Source organism: Hirundo rustica, chromosome Z, assembly GCF_015227805.2.
Source record: "Hirundo rustica isolate bHirRus1 chromosome Z, bHirRus1.pri.v3, whole genome shotgun sequence".
Lineage (NCBI taxonomy): Eukaryota > Metazoa > Chordata > Aves > Passeriformes > Hirundinidae > Hirundo > Hirundo rustica.
This window is the reverse complement of record NC_053488.1, coordinates 85,887,233-85,913,044: the sequence shown is the minus strand read 5'-3', so window position 1 is coordinate 85,913,044 and position 25,812 is coordinate 85,887,233. Positions and strand designations below refer to the sequence as shown.

The window sequence follows — 25,812 nt, the reverse complement described above, 5'->3', positions numbered from 1 at the left end:
GATGTGTGCAGGTATCTAAACACAGACAGGACTTTACCAGTATAAAATAGTTTTTCAAATGCCACTGCCAAGGATTTGTTTTAATTCACTTAAAAATAACGCAGTCCTGGGCTTTTGGAGTTTTTTTCCTGACTCTGTTGTGCATTAAAGCAGCTCTGATCAATAACAAATTAGCAACAGAAAGTGAGCCCGTTCTGCTCAATTTTCACCTCCCTCTTCATTCTCTTGCCTTGGTTTTCATGACCAATTTAATCAGAATAGTTGTACCTCTTACAGCTTTCGTTATCTGTGAGACGGATCCTGGGCTCTGACGCTGCCTGACTTGAGCAGCCAAATCTCTCACTGGGATCAGTGGAAATTTTGGATACACAAAATGCTGAGTCTGCTCTTGGTAGGAGCATTTCCTGCCCACCAGTACAAACCAGTACATTGGCAAGGGGAGTGACCCCAAGTCTCTGGCTGACCTGAGGAACAATCAGCAGAGCTCACACCACCAAGAGATGACCCATCAATGTGTGTTTTCAAAGGTGCTGCAAATAAATGTTGCTGGAACTGCATGGATAAAACCAAGGGATGATTGACTTTGACATATACAGAGCACTGTCCCTTCTAACAGCAGGCATTTCTACAGAGAGGTATTTCATTGGCTTCAGTTTTCATCGACACCATTTAAATTTTGCTTAAGATTCTTTTTTTTTTTTTTTTTTTTTTTAGAACCCAGAACTTAGTGCATTTCATTTTTATAAAATTAGAATAATTTATATCCTTCTCTTTTCATTGCAAAAAAATACAGCCCAAACACACGTCAAGGTATAAACACTTCACGAATGGCAGACGCTTCACTTATTTCACCTGCTTAATGGTGACTTAGACATCGATCAACCAAACAGCTTTGGCAACTTGCACAAAAATATGTCCTTAACTCAAAAGTGCTGATAAAACTCGCTTTAATGAGGCCTTTACTAAGGAGAGAACTGGAAAGAGAGGAGTGGTGAGTGCTTGGAGGTCGGAGAGTTCCTACACCATCCCACTCTGTAGCTGTATGTGGAAAGGGTACGGCTGGTAGAACACAGGAGGCTGTCCATGAGCTATGTAGTAGTTGCTGAAGTTTCTGTCACTGATATAGGGAGCAGGCTGATAGTAGCACGTGACGTTGGCCGCGTTCGGGATGATGTTCTGTTCTCCGAGCACTTTTAAAGCCAGGATTGTGATCATGTTGAGGGTCTGCCTTCGCTCGTGCCCCATGAGGCAGACTGTGCTCTTGTTCACCACCCCACGCAGGGTCATCAAGTAGTCGTACTTGCTCTTCTCCTCCCCGATGAAGTGGTTGCGCAGGTAGGACTCGATTTTCCTCTGCTGCTCGGCAACGTCGGGAAAATCAATGAAGAACCGGGAGCACATGTAACGTTCAAGAGATTTAATTTCAGCCTCATCCGCCGGCTTAAAATCACGGACCAGGAGGTTGCTGTACTTCAGGAGGCCGCCTCCCCTGATCTCCTCCGGGTTCCGGGTGGAGATGAGTTTGTATTTCAGGTGGTCCATGGCTTGGTTGAAGTCCCCGTACATGCTCTCGGCGATGATGGTGGGGTGACAGTCCTGGGTCAGGGGCCGGTCTGAGGCTCTGTAGACGGCCAGGATGGAGTCCAGGATGATCTGGAAGGAGTCCACGCTGAACTCAAACTGCCGCCGGAGCGAGCTGACAAACTTCAGCTCCACGTTCTTGCCGCTGTTGTTGGACAGGGAGATGAGGCTCCAGCGGTCGTGGTCAGTGGAGACTTTGACCATCTTCTGCACGTAGGCATCTTTCATGGTCTGAGCCGTGATTTTTTGCTTGTTAACACATTTTGGCAAGAAGTCCAATAGGCAATTGAGAACTGCTTCCTTAACGACCTGGAATTCAAGCTCGCTGGGAAGCTCCACTCCAAAAATGATGTCCAGATCCTTGTAACTGGTGCCATTGTGCTTCACCAGGATGTGACTGGCAGTGGAACCGTTCAGGCGGATGTCCCTGACATGGATCTGCTTCTCAATGAGCTGCTCCTTTACCATATGGATTATATCCTTCGGCTTTACTTCCAGGGTTGGAAAATTTCCTCTCCCATGAATAGGTATAGCCTCAGTTAAAACCTGGTCCAGGATTTTAATCTGATCCCAGGTGAGATAACTGAATCTGTGGTCCAAATCCTCAGTCATTGTGATATCAGTTGGCTAAACAGGGAGAAAGAGGAGTTAGACATAAATGTTAGAACTTTCCAGAACAACAGAGAGGACATTTCGCTAGGTTATACCAAACCTCCTCCCTCAGTGTAGTGACAGAGCTGTTCATTTTAGAGACACAACCCCAGTTAACGGTCTGAGTCAACCACTGCACTTGTCGCAGGCTTTTAATTGAATTTTAATGTACTCAGGTTTTAATCCTGCTGAGAAGCCATCACGTTATTGTATAACCCGTGACTCAAAGTAAATGCAGCAAACCATACAGACCCAATTTAAAACTACTCAAAGGTCAATAACACAAATACTTGGTTCTAATGGAACTCCAAATAAATTTCACCGTGAAGAGCTAAAATTAGCTAAATGAACAAATTTGTTCTTTCTGTCCCGCCTGGACATCTCCCTTGATCTTCAGTGACCTGAATACTTAAAAGCACTAAAAGACCAGGAAGTTTTTTTTGTGAAAAACCTGCTCCCCGTTTATCCAGCCATATGCCTTGGATGAACTTTGCTCTCTATGGATCATCTAAACACATGCATCCTTTAATATCACTTGTGGTTTAAGGACTGGATATCTGATAATTGTCAAGCTGTTTCCACGATGTTTCTGAGGAAAATATTTCCCTCCTAAGCCATAAGCCATGTTTTACATTAATGTATCAATAATGCTGCAAGTCGTGGTTTGCAGATCCAGTGAGAAAACCCCTTCCCGTCTTATGGAAGAAGGACCTCAAGAAATCCTGTAAAGAAGCACCTACAGAATACATGGGATAAAGCTCAGCTTTGGGAATTTCTCAGTTTAAAATGACATCTTGACTTCACAGCATCACATTTAGCAAGGAGATGAGACACTCAGGTGGTGGCCAGGTGGGATCTGAACAAGCTCAGTGAGGCACCAGCCCAGTGGAAGAAGTGCCTTTGGGAATCTGCCAGCACCCAGAACCTGCTTCCGAAACACGCCCGAGTGTTTCTGCAGCCAGATGGCTCAAACATATTCTTTCAGCCAAAGCTCAGGCATAAAAATAAAGTAAAATCATACTAAGTAACAACATTACTGAAAAGTCCCCGCTGTTGTTTCTTAACCAGTGGTGACTCCATATGTACGTTGTCATACATTCATTCCCCTTCCCTCGCCTTCGGATTCCACATTCTGGAATATTTTAGTAATTTCAAATAACCTGTCAGCTGCCAAATGGCTTGGGAATATGGCAGAGCTCTATTTCACATATCTCTGCTGGAATTTCAGCTCCCATTAAGCTGATCAGGAGCACATGTAATTCCAAGCACCTTCCTGGCCTCATGACAAAGAATGGGACTAACCAGATGTTTGAAGTTTGAAGGAAAGTTTTGAAAGTTGGCTAAAGCAGGACTGACACTGGGAATTAAGTTGACACTATGAAGGTCTTGGAATGAGTCCCACAGGCCTGGCACAATCACGTAGCTCCTGGCATCGTGTACATAGCGTATCATTCCACACCCACAGCAGGTATGTTCTCGGGTATATTCAGGAATATCCACGTTTTTCCTGCTGGTGTTTAGAGGACACAATATTTGAACCAAAAAGGAGAGAAATTTCCCTCCACATCACTGCCAGTTTTACATGTTAATGATTTCACCATTAAATATTAATTAGAATTCTGTGCTTATTCCTTTAAAACTATAACTATGCATCCTTCAGAGCCTTTATGACAACTCAGTACAAACCTATCCTAAAAAACAGCTTTTAGAGAGAGCTACTCTTAATTCTGGAAGGGGCACATCCTAGAGTGGAGGCAGGTGGGAAGGAGAGGGTTTTGTTCAAATGTTTTGGCTGCCATGTTGTCACCTGACTCCTTCGTAGAATCACAGAATTAAGGCTGGAAAAGACTTTTCAAGATCATCAAGTCCAACTTTTTATATGTCAGATTATGGGAGACCAGCCCAAATGATCCTCTAGCAAACTGAAAATTGTCAGAATTGTTGTCTAAGCAGTAGTTTTTATTATGGCATTTGTTTGATATTTCAAAACTTTGACCTTTCTGAGGCTGATGTTGTGATGTAAAAACAAAGGAGAGTAGAGAAGGGAATGTTGAAATTCAATCCCCTTTTAGCAGAGGGATCCAAACACTTGGAAAGTCAGAAGATGGACATACCCCTAAAATAAGCTTAGAAATCCTTCCTTTATTACTACATGCTTTTAGGTTTTTCAGATGTTATTGGAATATATTGAGGTTTGCAACTGAAAGGAGAAGGTAACATCAGTAAATCTCTCTTTTGTGTTAAAGAGGTGTTCCTCAAAACGCTATTTCTCTTAAGTGATTCCTGGAGAATCTGGGGAGGCTTTGGGAACTCAAGAGTCTTACCATTAATGTTTTATGATAAATATTAAAGAATTCTGTGCTGAAATAACACCTGCAACTCTGACAAGTGAGCAAAATGTACTAGGAAAAAAACTCAGGAATTCCACTTTCAAAAATATAGTAAATTTGCAGGTAAGCCTAAATAAATAGTAGTAGTAGTACTAGTACTACTAGTAGTAATAGTATTTATTATTTACTAATTTGCTACCAATTTGAAACCCAATATTTTAACCCTGTACTCTCCTGGAAGGGTTTTATCTTGTTCTCTTTTGCAATCTTGTCTGGCAGCAAGAACAATTTCCAGGCACTTTTATAGTCATTAGGAACTCGATTTCTCACAGCAAAGACAAATTTATCTACTGAGGTGCTCAGGTTAATGCCAGAGCTATTATTTATGTAATTAACCTCAGTTACAATACATCAGCAGCAACATTGAGGTTGTAATTAGTCAAAGTGTTGTGTAAAACAAGATATCCTGGGATGAAGGGAAGGAAGCTCCCTGCACGTGACCACAGCACTTGGATGAAGCGAAGCACAAGTGAGTACTGAGCTGGTTAATTGGAAAAGGGGCTGAAAAATCACTTTATTCCTTGGAAACTGGTGCTGTTTGCAGTGGAGGTTGATCAATTTACATGGGAAGAGAGTGATAGGACAGAGGAATGGTTTCAAAGTAAAGGAGGGGAGATTTAGATTAAATTAGAGAGAAATTCATCCCTGTGAGGGTGCTGAGACCCTGGCACTGGTTGCCCAGAGAAGCTGTGGCTGCCCCTGTATCCCTGGAAGTGTCCAAGGCCAGGCTGGGCAGGGCTTGGAGCAGCCTGGGACAGTGAAAGTGGAACTGGAAGCAGATAATCCTTAAGGTCCCTTCCAACCAAACCATCCAGAGATTCTGTGATGCCTGGATGCAGATACAGCTCACCTCACTGGCATCCCCAATCCCAGCCGTCATTAAGCCTTCCCTCCTGCACCCTGCCAAAGAATTCCCTTTGTGAAACTCCTTCCACACAAATACCCCGAAGCATCTCATGGGTTCCACATTCAGGGTTTTCTTGTCCTACAGTCTGCACGTGGGCAAATGGAAGCTGTACAAACATCACCACCATGGCAGTGAAAATTAAAAGAGGGTGTTTTTTCCACACATCATCAATATTTTAATTTACTGAAATTCTCTCCTAGTGACTTTATCTGAAGTTTTGGTTTTTGGGTTTTTTAATGGGATTTAAAATGTTACCATAAACTGCAATAGACCCTGAATACCATCTGATGTAAGACCTCTGCCAGAAAAAAAGGAGGAGGAGAAGCAGTTCTCAGAGTATTTTCTTTTACATACACCAGCTAGAGGAGCATAGAACAAGATGGATCAGACCCAGACAAGTTGTGTGGTATATCATCCTTATTGTAAGGTTAGAAAAATATTTCCCTGATTCAACATCCAACTTGTCCTTGAGTGGTCACCTTCACCTGATAAAGCAGCCACGATGCGGAAAAATGTTTGGATACTGTTGGATCATTAAACATAATATCGTTAAATGTTATCATTTATTTCTCCATTGAAATTAGAGGCTCTAATTTTCTTTTTTGGAGCAAGCAGCTCTGAGTTTGGGCTTACAATGATGCTAAAATGTTTCATTAACCACCTCTTAGCACTCCACTGTGCATGAGCTTCATCAAAAGCAGATCTGGCTTTACATCTGAATGAAGCAAATCTGCCGTGCTAATGACAGCTTTCATGTTCCCCACAACTTTCATAGAAACAGATACTTGCAGTCTAGAGAAAAGTCTCATCAAATTTAGCTCATATTTTAGTGATAAACTGTTTAGATTCTCTTTATATATATTCCATAATGTTGATTCAGTGTGTTTTCAAAGGGTTTGCCATGTGCTGGCATTTTCAGGCAGGATACAGCTGAAATAGTTTTTGCGCAGCTGTGGCAGCTCCATCCTCTTCCCTTTGCTTCTATCTGCTCCCATGTTTTTCTGTTTACAATAAAGGCTGGGAATATTAAATGCTCCAATTCTTTTTACTTTTCACTTGAAATCAGTTGTGTGGGGACCTTTCACAGATCACAGAATTCCAGAATGAGTGAGGTTGGAAAAGCCCTCCAAGACTATCGAGTCCAGCCAGTGCCTGATCCCCACCTTGTCCCCAGCCCGGAGCACTGAGTGCCACCTCCAGCCCTTCCTTGGACACCTCCAGGGATGGGGACTCCAAACTTCCCTGGGCAGCCCCTTCCAAGGCCTGACCACCCTTCCCATGGAGAAATTCCTGGTGGTGTCCAACCTGAATCTCCCACTGCAGCTGGAGGCTGTTCCCCCTCATCCTGTCCCTAGTTCCCTGGGAGAAGAGGCTAAAAAAAGAGATGTGGCAAGATGTCTTGGGAGCTGCTGTGGTGCCCTTGTTTTGGGGGATCACTCCAGAAACACCCACAGGAACTCTGCCATTCCTCCCATCTCTGCACTGGCTCTCCTGCTTACAGATTTTATACATCACTACAAATGTGCACGATCTCCTGCTAAAGCTTTATTTTAATTCAAAGATCCATTTCTCTATTAAGCTGGACATTTGGAAGTATTTTGCCCACTTACTTCAGGATTGCAGCTGGCATAAGCTCCAAAGGCAGCAATGTCAAACGCGGAGGGACTTCCAGTCGTAATTTAAACACAGACGAGACAAGGAGAAGCAGTAAAGCATCTGGGGAACCTAAATGGGGACATATTTAAACTGGTTTGACAGTGTTTTCCATGAGTTTTTCCTTCCATTAATGTTAATGTAGGCGGTGGAGGCAGTGTTTATTTATCCTGTTATCAAGATATAATGCATGAATTGCCATCAGTTTTCAGTCCAGTTACCACTGAGTTTCCCTGGGATAACAAATGATAGCTCAGCTCTTCCCTGGCAGATAAGGCTGCGGGATGGGCAGAACGCACTGCAAAGCTGTGGGCTTGGGCTGCGCCACAGAGTGGCACCGTCAAGGGCACAAAAAGTAAACACAGGACCAGAATGGATCCACAAAACTGGGTCCTACTTTTCCCACCCAAAAAAAGGAATGTGGATAATGGCTTTAAGGGAAAGAGAGCAGGGTTAGAGGGGATGTTTGGAAGAAATTATTTCTTTTAAGGGGGGTAGGCCCTGGCACAGGGTGCCCAGAGAAGCTGTGGCTGCCCCATCCCTGTAAGTGTTCAAGGCCTGGTTGGACAGGGCTTGGAGCATCCCAGACTAGGACGTTTCCCAGGCCCATGGAACGAGAGGGAATATAAGGTCCCTTCCAACCCAAACCATCCTGGGGTGCTGTTTCTACTGGAATGCTCCAGGATACTGGCTTGATGAGCTGGGAGTTCTCAGGGGGCACAAAAATGAGGAGTTTAATTTGGGTACCCAGTATGAAATCATAATCCATATTCTGTCATGCTGGATATTTGGGGGTTTTTGGATGTCCCATTTTTCCATCATGACTCATGGCACACTCAGTCAGATGGGGATTCCCTCAGAGGGCAACATTCTCAAGGGCCAATTTATCATGACTTGTTATCAGTTCCTACAACACATGAAGCTCCTTCTCACAGGGCTTCCAATCCAAACCAGCGAAGGCTTTAAAAAACATGAGGCCAGCAGTATCTCAATTCCTCTAAAATACTTCAATAACTTCTAAAAAATAGCTGTCATGTGCAGTATTTGGTCTCTTTGGGGCTGTGGTCACCCCTGGGAAGTTCCTGCTTTAGGAAAAGATTATTTGTACCACCAAACACATACTTACGGACTAAATCCTGAGTAGCACTCCCAGCAAGGACACAAAATCCCACGGACTCACCGTGGCAGGACGACTGGAAGTGTGTATTCCAGCAGAGTTAATAGGATGAGTCACTGCATCATTTGGTAGAAATATGAATTGTCATCTTGTCGCGGATAGAAACACGAAGCTCCCCGGGAAAAGCTGCAGGAAATAAAACCCAACAAACAATCACATTCACTTGGAGATCAGTGTTAACCACCAGTCACCTGCTGGACATAATAAGTGAGACATTACAGACTGGCAGTCCTACAGATGTAACAACAGACTTTGAAGTTGGGAATGGTAAGGTAAAAGTAGTGGGAAAAGCACCAAAAGGTTTATGAAGACTCTGGGTTTCAGGTCATGCTTAATCCTCTGCAAGGATATTAACAAACTTGCCATTTTCCCTACGGGATTTTGAGTGGGAATTTAATATTGAATAATAGGCATGCAAATTAGGAGGGATGTAGTGGAAGTATATAAAATTTAGAATGAATAATAACTCAACAGAATGAAGTATTATGAATTATGTAGTGGCTTTAGATTCTTTCTGTCAGAGCGTGCAGCTGACTGGAAGGTCTTGTTTCCTGGCACATGAGGTTGTTGGTTCATTTTTAGAGTAAGCCCAGGTTCCTGTTGTTGGAATTTCTGTGTTCATGGACTGGCTGTGCTGGAATGAAATATTTCTGTAAATATTCACCTGCTACCATAAACGCACTCCCTTATACTTGTTTCTCATTTCAAACATGTGCTGACAGTCAGTATTCTCGGACTTTCTTTGCAAGACCTCCCATTCCAGCACCCCATCCTGCAAAGTTCACAGCACCCACTCAAGTTCCTTGACTATCCCAAGCAGGGCCTGTCCTCTGTACGGTTTGATATTTGTGGGAATTTACTCCTTGTTGAGTTGCATTCCACAATCTCAGCTTTTATGCTCAAAATATGTATTCGGTACTTGGCAGAGATAATATTTAAAGTATGATTTAAGCGTAAATATCTGCATAATCTGCAAGAAAAGCTGAAATTATGGCCCAAGGAGGTACGGACCGTGTTATTACTTTATTTGGAATATAGTGGATTTTTCCTCCCTGCTGCAGCAGGCAGATTTTTATCCCGAAAATGCCATTTTAGTGCTGCCAGAAGCACAGCACTTGCTTTGCTCACCCTGTGAGGGCCTGTCTGTGGTGCCAGGGCCTGTCTGCAGCTTTCGTTTGCTTTCCAGCTCCTGATGGGCCACTAATTAGCCGAATGCATGTTCCTGGCCTGCTCCCAAATCCGTGCACTGGTGGTTCACGTTGGCAGCTGGAATAAAGGGTTAAGTCTGGCAAGGGCTGAGCTCTGCTCTGAGCCTGGCAGTGAGCAGCCAGTTAGGCCTTGACGGCAAAAGGAAGAGTTCTGGCCCGCGTAGATAAAAGACTCTCAGCATGTGGAGTCTGGAAAAGTCAGACAGATCAGTCACTTCGCAAAAAAAAAAAAAACAAAAACACCAAAAAAAACCCCCAAAACAAACCAAAACCGACCAATTTCTTTTTAACACTAAAATATTGTTATTTTTTCTGTGCAGGGATGGAAGGTTTAATGGATATATGATATCCATTAATGGATATATCACTGTGATAGAACAGATTAACACTGGAGTAGAATTTATGGCTTCCCCTGGTGATATTTAGGGGAAGAAGAGAGACTTTTTTTTTTTTTTTTTTTTTTTTTTTTTTTTTTTTTCCAGGAGAGGCATTGTTATATAATAGGTTCACAGAAGCAGCAGCTGAGATTGATGAGCTGCTTTGCCTACTGGGACATTATTCCCAACAGCTGCCTTTTATTGGCTCAGTCACCACAGGAAAAAGCATCATTTCCTCACATTACACTCAGGGTTCCCAGGATTTCTTTCAGCTGAAGGAAAAAACAAAAATAAAAATGACAATGTCAATAATTACCCTGTGATTTAAAAGAAAGTATTTCCCTGTTCCTGAAGTGGGTATGTGAACTGTGGCAACACGCACCACCAAACCCATTCCCAAGCCTTTTCCCCTGGTACCTCTGCGCCTGAGTAGCACAGGACTATCTTGAGATCCAGCAGGGTCTGGGAGATGATGTGGGGCTCTTGTGCCTCTGTGCCACAATTTCCCAGCTGGCCACTCCTTTGGGTTTCCCCACTCATCGGTCCCACCCTGAGGAATATCAACCCTCAGACTTTCCAGGTGGACCTCAAATCTCTGTTGGATGTGGAGGTTGCTCAGACAACTCATGAGCTCTCCCAGAGCATTTCAAGGTGATGCCCCCTGAACTGGCAAGAACAAGAGCCAAGGATCCCAGAGATTCCTTGCTCTCCCTCTGTGCTGCAGCTTCCTCTGACTGCTTTGCTCAGCTCCTCAGAGTAATCCCAAAATCTATTTACTCACTCGAGATTTCAGTGACTCAATCCAAAGCTCACTTGTCAAAAACTCTCATTATTATGACTAAACTGCAGCAAAAAGCAGGCAAAGTAAAAACTGAAACAGTCCCTCTTTTCCGTCTATTAACCATCCTCATAATCACCTCCCCTCTTCAAATGCCAGAGGAAGAGGGATGAGCGATGCCATGTGCCACTGCAGCCTTAAAGCCAGGCTGCTTTCAGAGTAAAAAGGGCATTACAAAGTCAAAGTTCTCCTCAGGAACTCTCCAGAACCATCCTCCCCTAATCTACACCAAAGGACACCTATCAAATACCCCCATGGCCACTAAACCATGAAAGGATCCTCCAGGATCACTTTCCTGCCAGTTTTGAGAGGAGTTACAAGACAACCACAGCCACTGAATGGATTTCTCTTTTTTAACAGATCGTACCCCAAAAACCTTTTCTGGAAGTTGCATTTAGTTCCTTCAGCCAATGCAGTGTGGGGGTTTCCCCTCTAAAATCAGTACTGAGCCTTTGGGGTATGGAGGGTGGGTTTTGACGGTTCATCCAGAGTGGATTTGGAGTTTTCCTTGGGAAGAGCCCGAAAGATGAAAGAAATGCACCCGGAAAGCCTCTCTGCATCACCCCTGCTCCGCTCCGCCCAGGTTAGAAAAGTTTCTGTTGAACAATTATTCTGTCCCACCCCAGGAGTATTTTCATTTCATGGCAGAAGCCGTGAGCTCCAGGCCCGGGCTCCAGGTTGATTTGTGAAGCAGTTTAGGATCTGTCCAAATATAAAGGCTCTTCCCGATTGCTACAGCAAGGGGGGGAGTTTAAATTCAAATGGGAAAACTTCAGTTGGGAAAACTTCCTGGAGCAGGCTGGGCTGGCATCTCCACAGGACTGTGTCTCACAGGGGACTCAAAGATTACTGTGTCTTCCAGTATTTAATTATGTTGCTATATGTGTTTACAATGTTCATATAGAATTCATATTTTTATGAGTTAATTTCCATACTTATATTAGAAAGTTACTCTCTGAATACAAAACACAGCAGTGGGATTTCATTTTAATGCCATTTTCCCAATTTTATGAGTTACACTGTAAAAGGGGGGGGGGGGGAATGAATTATTCATTATCTTTAAAGTATTTGCTGCACAGGAGTTTATGTTTAATTTTGCATCAGTAACAGCCAAGATTCCCACAGAAAATAGTCTTTAGATAAGTGAAATGTTTTCTAGAGTTTGTAGTTAAAAGAAATCTGCAGAACTCTGGTCATACTACAACAGGAAAAAGGATTCTGTCTGCAGCAGCAGAGCAGGGAACTGCTCTTCTTTTGTGGTGAAGGCAGCACGAAATCTCTGTTGACATTATTACTAAAAGGCAGAGAGGAGATAAAGTGATGATTAAACCCAAGAAAAAGGCCCAGGCCCTGCAGCACAGCTGTGCATTCGTGACTTTTCCATCACTATCAATAATTCATAATGACCATCACGTACCTGACAACACCAAGTTGGGGAGAAAGACTGAGTCAAGCTCTCACCAAATGTGCAAAAACATCCAACTTGACATCGGATGTCAGGGCGACAGGACCTGCTGGATAAGCAAAGATCCAGTAGAAAGGGTAATGGAGAAGAAAATCAGCTGATGTGGACACAAATCAACATCTGCTGTACCCATTTGTGGCATTTCACAGAGGAAAACTCTCTTTTTGGTGATACACATTGAAAGAAACAGTTTTTGGTGCTTCTAAAATAACTTTTTCTAGAAAAGAACTGAAACGATGGTTTACCTGTGAGCAATTCTGCAGCATGAAGGATTCATGCTCAATATTATGCTCAAGTTTTGCAGCTGGCTTCTCTCTTGCTGTACCACATTAATTCAGCACGGCCATAGGCAATGGCACATTGCTGATTCCCTGGAGCATCTTAGATTCTCTGCTGATGGTTTGAATAATTATTTTTGCGTGAAGATCATGATGGCAAAGGCAAAAAAGCCAGACTGCAATTTGCAAAATATTTCTTTTTTTTTTTTTTTAATGTGTGAATCCTAATGGCATAAATTCATAGAATCATGGAATGGTTTGGGATGGAAGGGACCTTTAATCCCATCCAGAACCACCCCTGCCATGGGCAGGAACACTTTCCACTAGCCCAGGTTGCTCCAAGCCCTGTCCCAGCTGGCCTTGGATACTTCCAGGGATCCAGGGGCAGCCACAGCTTCTCTGGGCAACCTGTGCCAGGGACTCCCCACCCTCACAGGGAAGAATGCCTTCCACATATTGCAGTGAAATCTCTCTCTTTTGAAATTATTACTCACTGTTCCACCTCTACATTTCCTGATAAAGGAATTGACTGAATAGAAATTCAGTTCATCAAGAATTATATTATAAATAATATATTATAAATATATTCTATTCAGCTCTGGTGTAAATGGGAGCAGAATTGGCCTGATCTATTCATGGTTGAACATCTGACTTCTGTAAGATAAACCCTGAGTTTGCTTCCACGCTCCATGGACATTCTCTCACTCCCTGTTACCCATTCTTTGATGGTGAAATTTGACTTACAATTTGCCTCCAAATCCTCTTACTGTCCATTGACTTTCATCCATTAAAACCAGTGGGTTAAACATAGACACGTAAGAGATATATGACATGGAAAATGTAACTATGTGTTAAATCCTTTTAAAAAAAAAATCTATCCCCATATGCAGAGACCATCAAGGCACTGAGAATTCAACACACACTGTCAACAGCCTCAGGACAACCCACCAAAGGCTCTTCAACGTGAATGAGAAAGGCAAAGCAGAGTAAAAGGTTCCAAGATTTCCCCCTTGCTGTGGCCAAGCAGGGGTGGCACAGCCCAAACCTCTCCTGCAGTCTGATCATCAGAGCCCAGAACCATGAAACAACTCTGGATTAGGAGCGTTTTGAAACATGGGTAGAATTTAATTCCTTCAAGCACTGTTAATTAATGAATTAATTTCCACTGCCTGCCTAAATGCTGCTTAATTGACTCTCCAAAATAACTCAGTCTCAGTGTGATCTTTCAAGGAACTCGGTCTTCTTGTGTCTCCCTAATTTATGGCCGATTCATAAATTATGGGTCTCTACTGTGTCAGCAGTTACTCCTGAGCTTGAGCAGGAGCTCAAGCCCTGATCTGCAGGGCAGGAATTTAGGGTCAGGGTTTTGCTCACAAGGGTCAACGCATCTCTGTGTGGCAGCTGAATCATTCCAGGGCACACAGTCCTCACACAGCCCTCTGTGTCTGGTGCCTAATGAGGCAACAAAACTAAATTTACTGTAAAGTTATGCCTGGGATGCACAACTGGGCAGGGAGGGCCTGCAGGCAGCACTGCCCAGAGGTCAAAGGTCTGCAGCACTGCAAATTAAAGGAATTATTGGTGCTCCCTTTGAACTAAGCTGTGGGAATGCCAGAGGGATAAGACATAAGGAATAGAAGGCACAATGCAGACAGCTATTCTCCCTCCACACACCAAGCCCGTGTTCCCGAATCCTGGATGCTGCAGGCACAGCACACGGGGGAATGAAAGGGCACAGGGATTGTTTTTAACATTTCTGAATGGGACAGACACATCACACCTGCCTCTAGAGCTTAAGGAGGAGTCAGGAGCATGAAGCATGGGAGAGTCCCTGCTCCGGAGTCACTGTCATTTATTATTCATCCCTTGGCCTTTAGCGGAGAATTCGGCACATCCCCATTCATTCCCACCTGGCTGCTTTTCATGGGAGCCACGAACAGGCTTTTACTCTTGAGGCAGCACACGAAACACAACGTGTGAGCCTGCAGAGGCCACCCTCCTCTTTCCGAGGGAACAATTAAGGCTATTACAGATTTGCAGCGGCTTAAAGATGTATCAGAGATGCCTGCGGGAGAAGGCAGAGAGCACATGAGAGTGATTCCTGGCTGGGAAGACACAGAATTCCAGCCTCGAGTTGCTGGAAAGCAGTTTTGCTTTGCACGCAGGCACTTCCGAATAGTTCAGGACACAGATTCACAGCTTGCTGTCACTATCACTGTCGCTATCACTTCACTGTCACCTCTGGGCTGTGACCTCCCCCCAAAACACGGACGGTCCTTGCAGAATACACCGAAAAAGGCCTCAGCTACCAGGGCTGTCATCATCTGAGTGGGATGACAGAGCTTCCAACAGCGAGTAAGGAATGCCACGCTCCTACTACCGCTACTACGAACGTGGCGAGGCAGGGCTTGCCCACATCCAGGGAGCTTTCAGGGTCCATGCGAAGGAACGCCCGTGGCGAGACGGAGCTCACGTGCAGCCAGACACACGCACCCCCCCCAGCACCGCCGCGCCGGCCAAGCCGCCCTTTTAACAAGTTCACCCCCAAAGTTTCTAAGGAAAACGCCTTACGGAGAGAGATGGGAAAGGCCCGAGCCGAGCCGAGCGCTCCGGGTTTCCCCCCAAGTTTTTTTAACCGAGCCCAACCGCTCCCGCAACGGCCCCGCCCGGTCCCAACCCCGCGGGCACCCGCGACCTGCGGGCTGGGCGCTCTGGGGACACTCACTCGCCATGCTGGGGACGAGCATTCACCCAGCGGCCGCGGGGGACATCCGCTCGCCGAGCGGCTGCGGGGACACCCAGTCACCGAGCGGCCGCGGCGGACGCGCTCGGGGCGGCTGTGGGAGACAGTCACCGCGCGGGTGTGGGGACACTCGCTCACCGTGTGGGGACACTCACCGTGCGGGCGCAGGGGACGCTCCGTGCGGGCGTACGGGACACGCACCGAGCCGTGCCCGCTCCCTGCCGGGGCCGCCGCTGTCCGCGGCCGCGCTGGTGCTGAAGGGGCCGCCCCGCCCCGCGCCCGCCCCCGCCCGCCCCCGCGGAGCGCAGCGCGGCCGCCATGGCAACGCCGTGAGGGGGCCGCGCCCGCCGCCGCCCGGCCGGGCCCGCCGGCAGCGCCGGGATCCCCGGCACACCCGGTACACCCGGCACACCCGGGACTCCCGGCACACCCGGGACTCCCGGGACTCCCGGCACACCCGGGACTCCCGGCACACCCGGGACTCCCGGCACACCCGGCACACCCGGGACTCCCGGCACACCCGGGACTCTCGGCACCGCTGTCACACCCGGTAGCCCCGGCACAGCCGCAGCCCCGGCTCCGGGGATCAGCGCACCGGCACCGCGGCCGTGCTCTGCCTCAGCGGTGACAGCGAAGAGGACGCGGCCGCCGTGGCCTCCTCCACCTTCCCTGCCGCACGCTCCCGGTGGAGGGCAGGGAACCGCGGAAGCGTGGAATCAAAGAATCGTAATATCAGGGAACTGTTCTGGTTGGGAAAGCCCACTAAGGCCACCGAGAGAGCTCAGCGCTGCCAAAACCCGCCACTAACCCGTGTTTCCCAAGTGCCACATCTACATGGCTGCTAAATATCTCCAAGGATGGGGACTGAGGTCCAGGAGCACTCGGACAACACCTCAGGGAACAGGGTTGGATTGTCAGGATGTCTGTGCAGGGCCAGGAGACTGACTTGATGATCTTGATGGGTCCCTTCCAAGTCAGCATATTCCATGGTTCTGTGATTCCGCCACTGCCCTGGGCAGTCCCTTCCAATGCTTTCAGAACCCTTTCCCTAGAGAAATTTTTCCTAATATCCAATTCCTAATTTTCTGACCCTCCCCTGGTACAACATGAAAGGAAACAAGGTCCCGCTGACTTGGTGGCAAGCATTTTTATCCTGGTGATGCAGTTCTCAGGTCGCTAAACCTAAGAAAAGTCAGAACTAAACTTGTTTGGTTTCAATGTCCTTCCTGCACAAACAGTCTGCCTCACTATTTCATAAAATCCTGGAATGGTTTGGGTTGGAAGGGATCTTAAAGAGCATCATCCTACCCCCTGCCATAGGCAGGGACACCTTCCACTATCCCATGTTGCTCCAAGCCCCATCCAGCCTGGCCTGGGATGCTGCCAGGGAAGGGGCAGCCACAGCTTCTCCAGGTAAGACACATGCACAGGATGTAATTGCCCAGGAAATCTAAGGAAATCTACATTCCAGAAGTGCAAACGGAAGGATTAAGATGACTGAGGGGAAATCAATGATATAAGCACCAGCACCTGAAGTTTGGCCACTCAAATCCCCAAATTCTGCCTCACCTGGAGCTTGTAGAAAAGCGCTTGGCTGCTGTGTGATCCTCAGTTCAGGAATCAGGATCTCCCCCAGCGTGGCTCTGCTTGGAGACAGTCCCACTGTAAACATTCCATATGCTCCCCCCTGTACAAGGCATGATGTCACAGACTCAGTTCTGGCTCTAAGCGCCCAATTTTAAAAAAACAGGATTTCCAACATGAGCTTCTAAAATGTATTATTTTTGATAAATTACTTCACTGGATGGATGGGATAAAACCTGGCATGAGATGAGCTTATGGCATTTGTGCCATCTTTGGTAATTTCCATTGCACTGTGACACTGAATACCTTTGCTGCTGTACAATGTTTAAGTTTGCTTAGACACAGACCTAAAATGAGAGATAATTTACTTAACTGTTCTGAGAAAAATATGCCAAATGGGAAAGCCATGATTAGTTTTGAAAAAAGTGCAGATTTAGTAATACAGTGACTCATAACAATGAGCAGAAAAAAGGTCATGGAAGTATTTTAAACTGCATTTTATCATAGGGAAATAAAAAATCACCTTAAATATCTCTGTCTGTACTTGACCTTCCAGCACCCAGGTACTTCTAGGCTGGCTCTTGGGTATTATACCAAAGCAGGATTTTAACCTTTTCTCCTAAAAGAATCCACAGCAAGGAAACAGCAAGGACCCTTGTTGAACATAAAAATCCCCAGACCAGCTGTTATTCTTTAGGGCCCTTGAAAACATCTTCCGTCTTGGGAATAGTTTTATGATGGAGCAATTGCAGCAATTACAAAGCATTCCACAATTAAAGAATGCCACTCCTGAGACAGCTTCATTTTATGTCATAAAATTAATTTATAATATTTTATATTCCAAGCTCTGAAAATCATCTATATTTAAAATACTTTATATAATTATACTAGTTTATTATTTATTTTCTTTGTTTATTATTATTATTATTATATGAATTTATATTCCTAGTTCACAAATTAGGGAAAAGAGGTGAGGGAACGTTTGAAAATCACATAAATTCCAAACACAAACCAAATCTCAGCCCCTAAAAGTCTCTCTTCCTGTTGCCTGGTCCTGGGACACTAGAGCCAAGCTGGAGGGAGGCCAGAGGCCCTGGCCAGGCAGCATTGCTGGAGAGCGGAACAGGATGGGAGCTGCACACTCAGCCCGTGCCAGGATGAAGCCCATGACTTGCCCAGCCATTGTATGTAGCTACCGAGTGATTAATTGGGCAAAATAATTAGTTAATGGCCCTCCTGCACTTAGAAAAAGATACACACCTTTCTTTTTTCCCCACTTTTTATCACTAGGAAGTTGCAGCACCGCAGCATAGCTGGGCAAGGGAATAGTGTTCAGTACACTGAGAAAAGCTCATGTTCAGTGGGTGATGAACCCAATTTAATGTCAGGCAGGGAGAGCTGAATTCTCTTGGAATTGTGCCTTTTACCTCTTTGCACATTTTCAGGGAGGCAGATGGAAAAATCTGCCATGGTGGTGTCACCAGGCTGCTGGGACTGGCCACAGGCAGGCAGGTCAGGAATGGCACCAAAGGGCTGGCAGCACCACAGGGGAAAAGTGGCAGGAGACTGGGTGAAGGACAGGGACATTTCTCTGATGACATCCCAGGGTCACTGAGGTTGCTGGGACTCCAGTTCCTGAGTTTAGTAAAGCCAGGATTTCACTTAGCTCCTTTTGTTTGGGTTGGAAATGAGGATTTTAAAGGCCACCCCTAAGGCCAAGTCTCCTGTGCTGATGTACAAGAAACACTCCCTAAACCTGGACTCTTGATGCCTCCTCCTGCCTTGGCCCTAATTCCAGAAAGCACTTAATATATCCATAAATACATTTCTCACAGGCAAAGCTCTTGAGCAAACACCTCATTTAAAGATTTGCTTATCTCTAATTCCTTGGTGAAGAAGTAAGGCATTACTCCAAAGGAGTAAAAAGGGATAATCAAGCTGTAAATCCTCACAGTTTCTATAATTTATAACCAGAGCTTAGTCATCTTTTGACCAGTGACGCATAGCACCGATTTCTTGCTGAATAAAATTGTAGAAGCACAGCCAGTTTTTCACAGAGTTTGGAACCGTGCCCTTCGTGGGGTTTTATGAATGCAGAGCTCAAGGTCCATAGTATGCCACAGATAACCTAATGCAAGGTCATGTTTTGCTGGAATAACAGTGCTGAAATCCTCCACAGCAACGATGGGGTCCAGCCCTACCTGGAGATTTTATCAAATTTCACAGGGATTTGGCTGTGCAGAACAAGTTCAGACTGTGAGAGTAATAAAGGCAGTTGTAAAACGCTGAAGATGGGAACTGTAAAGGTCAGAGCCTGATCTGCACTCCCCCAATTCTCACGTGTATTTAGATCTGAGATACCCTGTGCATTTAGCTTGGTGCTCTGCAGTTCAGCAAGCTGGAAGAAAATCATCTTTACCTTTGGAAAATTCCATCACAGGGCTATGTTTTCTTCTAAAACTCCAGAATTTCATGTCATGAATGATGCATATTCCGTCTCAAAGGAAATAACCCCAGGAAATAAACATTCCCGGTGTCCTTAACTTTAGGCAGATGCTGCTGAACCAGCCTGGGGGTGGGTAAAAGTGCATTTCCCAGGTGAACTGGACATTCACTTCTCCACACACACACCCCCCAGAACCATGAGAAATTTTCCTTTCCAGCCTGCCAGAGTGAAGCCAGATTGCACACAGGACTCTCAAAGCACTGTAAACTCTTTCCTCTCATTCCCAACCACCTTGGATTGAGCACTCAGCCAGGATTTGGGAGGAACTTATATTCTATTTAATAGCCACTGAGTGGAAAGTACTGAGAGCTCCTTGCTGTGCAAATTTCTCTTAAGAAAGTCCGAGAAGTCTGTTGAGGTCAGGGTTTTTATGGCTACTGCTCCCTTCTGTGAAGTTTTACTCTTAAATGTGAAGCAACTTGTTAAGTTTTTGTATTGCTTAAACCCAGAAGTGGAGAATATTTTGATTCATCCAAAGAAATTCTCTGAAGGCCATCAATGCTCAGAATGAAAATGAATCAAAACAATCAACCCCCTGGGAACAGTCAGAATTAGCTCTTTTCCTGTACTGGTCTGTATGAAATAATTCCTTGACCTTTGACCAGGGAGAAGAAAAAAGTTTAAGAGCACAAAATAAGCTATAAAAATGACCATTAAAAATTTCCTCAGGAAATCTGTTTAAATGCTGATGTCATTTTCTCCACTCACCACTCCAATCTTACTCTGTGTTAAACCAGAAAGGCACCATCAGAGTCATAAGGAGGGGAAGGTTTGACCAGGCAACAGCAGGAACGTGGGAGACACATCCGAGGGGGAATGCACATGCACAGGCTGCCAGGAAGACCCTGTTCCAAGATGAGGAAGAAATCTGAGGAAAGAGGTGTCTCCCTACTCTGGAGTCTGAGGTGGATCCTGGCACATGAAGCACAGAATGGTTTGGGCTGGGAGGAACCTTGAAGATCTTCTCATTCCAACCCCTCTGCCATGGGCACTCAGCAAGTCTTGCTCCAGATGTCCAGGTTTGGAAAAGTTCATGGAAGTGTCAGATTTAAACAGAGCTTTAACAGTCCAGCAGGTGAGAGGCTGCAGAAAACTCAGGAACATGACTCTATAATGGAGTGAAGAAGAGGACTCTGACTCAAGGCACAGAGTAGTGAGTGCCAGTTTGTTGGAAAGACAAGGGAAAGAGAAGATGTGGCCTCATAAATCTGGTTAGTCTTCCAAAAATATACTGCAGGAACATGAGATGCTACTGGGAACATACACAGTGCAGCACAGTGTTCAGCAAAGCATCGTAACCTAATTTCCGTGTTACATGAAAGGAGAAAACCCTGACTCATATTTTATGAAAATTGTAATGGTGAATCAGCAAATTACTTCTGTTTATCTCCTCCAACGTCAGCATGCTGAAGTCTGGAGCAACCTGAACTAATCCCAGAGCACTTTTAAATAGAATATATTCAGGCCAGCTGAAGCTGGACTAAATGGGAACAAGCAGGAATTCGTCATCAGCGGACAGCTGGGAAGCTCAGAGTGCTGTTTCCTGTCTGACCAGTCAGAAGGAAAGACAAGCTCTGTGTGTGCCCTTCACCTCTGACTCCCACATCAGATCCCAAATAAAAAATGTTTACACTTTGGAAATGTGTGGCCATTACAAGAAGATGCCCCTGGATGGCAAATGCTGGTGGCTTGGTATATGTGCCTGTTTACCCATATCCCTGTGGTGCTAGGAAGAAAATAAAACTGCACAGAAATCTATAACCTGATCTGGTTTGTTTAGCTGCTAATCCAATCTTCTTTCCTAGTAGAGCTCCAATAATTTGATTGTGTTGTGTAGGGCACTCTGGAGCACCTGAGGCATGAGAATGAAATAGTGTAGATGAGCAGAGAAACTGCTGAAATGCCTTTCTGCATCAGCTCTCAGAGTAAGTCATGAGATTGCTGCTGCTCGTCTCAGACCCACGTGAAGACACACAGATCTGTGAAGGATTCTATGGGTGCTTTGTCAGGGAATGGGGCTGCCCAGGGAGTGGCAGAGCCCCCACCCCTGAAGGTGCTCAAGGAATGACTGGAGGTGGCACTCAGTGCTCTGGGCTGCTGACAAGGTCGGGACTGGTCACAGGCTGGACTCATGACCTTGGATGTCTTTTCCTGCCTTAATGATCCAGTGATTCTGTGATCTCCAGCTCCAGGGCTTTTCCAGCCATCCCAAGACATTGAGGGGAGCACAGGGAGCACAGCAGGACCGTCTCCCTCCTTTGGAGCTGTTCTCACAGCCAGGACCGCGCCACTGCCTGGACCAGGCACATTGGCTCCCATTGGAAGCAGCAATGTCCCCAGTGGGGTCACACCTAGCCACACACCTTCCTGTAGGTTTATGGCACTCATTCCTGCTGTAACAGCATTAACTGCCTGTAAATTCCCTTTAACCCTCTCTCCCCCTCGTGAGGAAGTTGTAACTGCAGTGAATCTCCCCTCAGTCTCCTCTTGTCCAGCTGTACAGATGAAGTGACCTCAGCCGCTCCTCAAGACCCTCCACCATCTTTTGCCTCCTCTGGACACTTTCTAATAGTTTCATGTCTTTTTTATTTGTGGTGCCCAAAACTTTCCCCAAAGACCAGAGGTGAGGCCACCCCAGTGCAGAACAGAGCGGGACAATCCACTCCCTTGCCTTGTGTCCCCCCCAGGACAGGGATGTCCCCCCATGGCTGTCAGGGCACTGCTGACTCAGATCCAACTTCCCATCGATGTGGACCCGCAGGGAAAAGAGCTGGGATGGCCGTTCCCCTTCAGCGGGGCGGGGGCTGGACCAGCCCGTGTCCCAGCGGGGGCTGGTGGCACTGGTGTCCCAGTGACTGTTCCGCGCCGGAGCCCGAGGGCCAGACCTGCAGCTGGGACTGACCTCAGCGTGACGGCAGCAGCGCTGAGTCACCGGGCAGCAGAACAACAGGAGCAGTTTGCACATTTGCAAAGTGGGAAAGGCATAGAGCAGGCTGCATGGGATCGTTAAGGGAGAAGCAGCCAGGCTCTGCAGTGGGATTCATGCGCTACAAGGAACAGTTTCATGGGGTTTGCGTGAAAAGAGCTGTAGTGGAGCCTGGTATTATTATTATTACTGAGTTGTGCAATATTGAAACAATCCCAAAGAAAGACAAATGCAGAGTGATTCCTTCAGAGAATCAACCGCTCTGATAAGTACTGCACCACTGAGAGGAAGGATTTGTTTTGATCATCATTGAGAAAACATGTTTGAAACACTTGGCACGGCACAGACAGCCCTGGCAGCAGAAATCTGAATCCCTGGAGCACAGAGCAGTCACGTAGGCTCCTGGAGTTTTCCCGTCGCATGATTTCAGCTGGGGGAAAAAAAAAGGCGAAAAAACCCTAAAAGTACTCTGGAGGATTATTCCTTAAATGCCCCCAAATAAAATGCCACAAAAGGTAAATCAATGACATAAAACCACGTTTTAACTTGAAAAAATTGCTATCCCACATAAAAGCTTTTGTAGTCTCTGAGCCTTTGGAGGTCCTTGTCTTCCTCCACGGCTGAGTTGAGTTTAACCACATCTATACAATCCCAAGTAGTGGCAGAGCCATTTCTGGCTGCTGTATTGATTTATATTTGAAAGGAAGTTAATTTTTTAAAATAAATATTTTTGATATATATATATTTTTTAAATCGTCATGCTGATTTTTTTAACTGCTTCTCTCCACTAATCTTTCTCCAGAAGAAAAATCACTTCCCTGCCACATTAGCCAAGTTTAATTTTCTCCTTAAATCTGTCCCAGGCTTCTCGTTTGCTCAGTGGTTGACAGAGTATTTTCAAAGTTATTAAATATTAAACTATTTAAGAACAGACAGAAAGCATTTTGGAGGAAAAAAACCCCAACAAAACAAAACAAAACAAAACAAAACAAAACAAAACAAAAAAAAAAAAAAAAACACCAAAAACTTTCAAGTCTTTTTCAGAACCAACAGTTCCTCAATCTATTTTGAGTGAAACCCCATGTCGCTATTTTAAATTGAACATCCACAAACCATTGCAGAACACAACCAGGACAGCTCAGTAGAAGCTTGTGCCAGTGGTCTGGCAGAGATAAGCTGGAAATAAAGCTTATTCAGGAAATTCATGGTAATAGAACAGGGAAAAAAAAAAGAAAAAAAAGAAAAAAAGGAAAGGAAAAAAAAAAAAGAAAACCACCAAAAAAAACCACCACCACCAAACTTTTCAGTAAAAATAAATGAACCCAGTGATGCAGACCCCTTTGGTTTTCCCTGTCCTACTGGCTTTCAAAAAGACCTAACTAAGATTTACACTAGTTTTTCTGAAAATGACACAATCTGAGGGACCTCAGAGGTGGAGAATCAGATCATTAACACGGCTACTGGAGAATTAAATGGTTTTATTGAACTGATTCTTTCGTGCCCTCTGGTCGCTGCCTTTCAGATCCTGGCAAGTTTGCTGTGAATCCTAAACACTTCATCCTGGGCTTCACATTCCTGTTTGTCTTCACAGTTCCACAAAGAGACTGGAGAAATCCCCCTGCTGCTTCAGATAAATAATGCCCATGGTGGAAGAAGTTTTCCTGCCATGCAACTTTGAAGGAGATGGCAACATTTCAAAGGACAGCTAGGAGGTCTTAAAGGCAATGATGTTTAAGGAACATGAAATATGACTAAGAGGAGAGTGATAAAAAAAAAAAAAAACACCAAAACAAACAAACAAACAAACAAACAAAAAACCAAAAAAAACCCAAACAAAAAACCCCAACCAACTAAAATTTAAAAATGAAATCAGAAACTGAGCTTTTTTTCCTATAACATTAATTATTGAACTCTGTTTTCCTGGAAAATTATATAATTTCTGGTGTGCACTCTAAATGAGAACAATTTTTCGTGAATTTTCTGTGGAACAGAAACTCAGTTTTCAGTGTGTATTTTAGGTGGAACTGTTACAGGAATGTCTCAGTGAAAGAACAATCAGCAGTGCTGAACAAAACAACATTCAGTTGCCCAGAGAAGATGCCCCATCCCTGGAAGTGCCCAAGGCCAGGTTGGGCAGGACTTGGAGTAACCTGGGATAGTGGAAAGTGTCCCTGCCCATGGCAAGGGGTGGAATGGGATGGGGTTTAAGGTCCCTTACAACCCAAACCACCCCATGATTTCACGGTTCTATGATTAAATCACCATCACTGGCAACTTCAGTGTCTCCTGTTGTTGCCTTCTACTTATAGTGATTTTATCGAGTCAAGAAAATGCTCATTTTAGGACGTATCCATGCAATGTGTGGTACAAAATATTGCCAGGATCAACAGGCCTTTCACACCTGGAAGTATTTGGCTGACTACAGCCAGAACATCTCTCTTTGGTTGCAATGCAAGATGTAACCAGCAGTATGTATTCTATTCCCATCTGTTGAAACCGGTTGGGGAGGTGTTTTCTTTATCTCTTGTATAACCCATTCCTCATAACTTCGGGGGGGAGGAGGCAGGTGTCTTCTGTTAATGGGCCAGCTGTTAAACCAGGTGGGGCAGCGCTCTTTATCTCTTCCATGACCCCTCCCTCTGGGGTATATCTGCTGTTAATGGGCCATCGAGGCTCACTGCACAGCTGATAAAATGACATCATCTCATTGGGAGGTGCTCCACCCAGCATGAGGAGCCAAGCATTCCTACCTGAATAAAATCTGACATTCAGAACACCACGACAGCCTGTTTGCACTGGATTGCCAGAGGAAGACTGGACACATCTCACCACCACTGGACCTTCAGAGGAAAGCTACACCTTTCTACAGGATCATCTCTGCTCCAATAAAACCACGTCTGTCACTCCAGGAGGACTTAACTGGACTGCTCCCAACACCCTGACCTACATTTTTATTTTTAATATACGTAGTAAAGAACTGTTATTCCTATTCCCATATCTTTGCCCGAAAGCCCCTTAATTTTGAAATGATAATTCAGAGGGAGGAGGTTTACATTCTCCATTCCAAGGGAGGCTCTGGTTTCCCCTGGCAGACACCTATCTTTCCAGAGCAAGCCAACATCCCTGTTTATCCAAGTCCAGACAGTGGGCAGAGCTGTATTTTGCCATCTTCTCTCCATGCGGAGGCAGGACTGATTTGTTGTTCCCTCTCTGAACTGGACTCGCGCAGTTGCCAACCACCTGCAGTGGAAATCTGGTGAGTCACCAGCATTTTGGGCCATCAGTAATTTTGAGATGCAGAGTCCTCCTGCTGTGGTGAATCTGCTGCAAGTAGAAAAGCAAAGTAGCCGGTGGGCAACGCGTGCACATCCCTGCGCCAGTGCTCTTCCATCCAATAGGAGGAGGCCAAGCTGCCTGGCTCATCCCGAGGGATAATGTCATCCCTTCTCCCATGGCCAACAGCTTCTGCCTCAGAGATGCAGCCAAGATCCCACATCCCCCAATGTCTTTATCACCTTAATTTCTTTT

General features: G+C 45.4%; 1 protein-coding gene across 4 annotated transcripts; it reads right to left on the bottom strand.

The window, feature by feature from the left end:
• Positions 1-738: 738 nt before the first annotated feature.
• LOC120765378 (terminal nucleotidyltransferase 5C) lies at positions 739-15,503 on the bottom strand. Of its 4 annotated transcripts, none has more exons than XM_040090146.1 (6): positions 15,424-15,503; positions 12,200-12,296; positions 9,488-9,625; positions 8,309-8,485; positions 7,140-7,254; positions 739-2,208 (listed from the first exon to the last, which is right to left on the bottom strand). In XM_040090146.1, exon 6 carries the CDS (start codon positions 2,191-2,193, stop codon positions 1,018-1,020), a length of 1,176 nt encoding a protein of 391 aa, XP_039946080.1. In that variant the 5' UTR covers positions 2,194-2,208; positions 7,140-7,254; positions 8,309-8,485; positions 9,488-9,625; positions 12,200-12,296; positions 15,424-15,503; the 3' UTR covers positions 739-1,017. The 4 variants fall into 4 exon arrangements, with proteins under 4 accessions (XP_039946080.1, XP_039946079.1, XP_039946081.1 ...); XM_040090145.1 differs by having other exon boundaries at positions 8,363-8,485; XM_040090147.1 differs by lacking the exon at positions 9,488-9,625 and having other exon boundaries at positions 8,363-8,485.
• Positions 15,504-25,812: the final 10,309 nt, after the last annotated feature.

Coding starts and splice junctions, on each gene's coding strand:
- LOC120765378 (XM_040090146.1), bottom strand. CDS start 2,193: ATGACTGAGGATTTGGACCACAGATTCAGTTATCTCACCTGGGATCAG.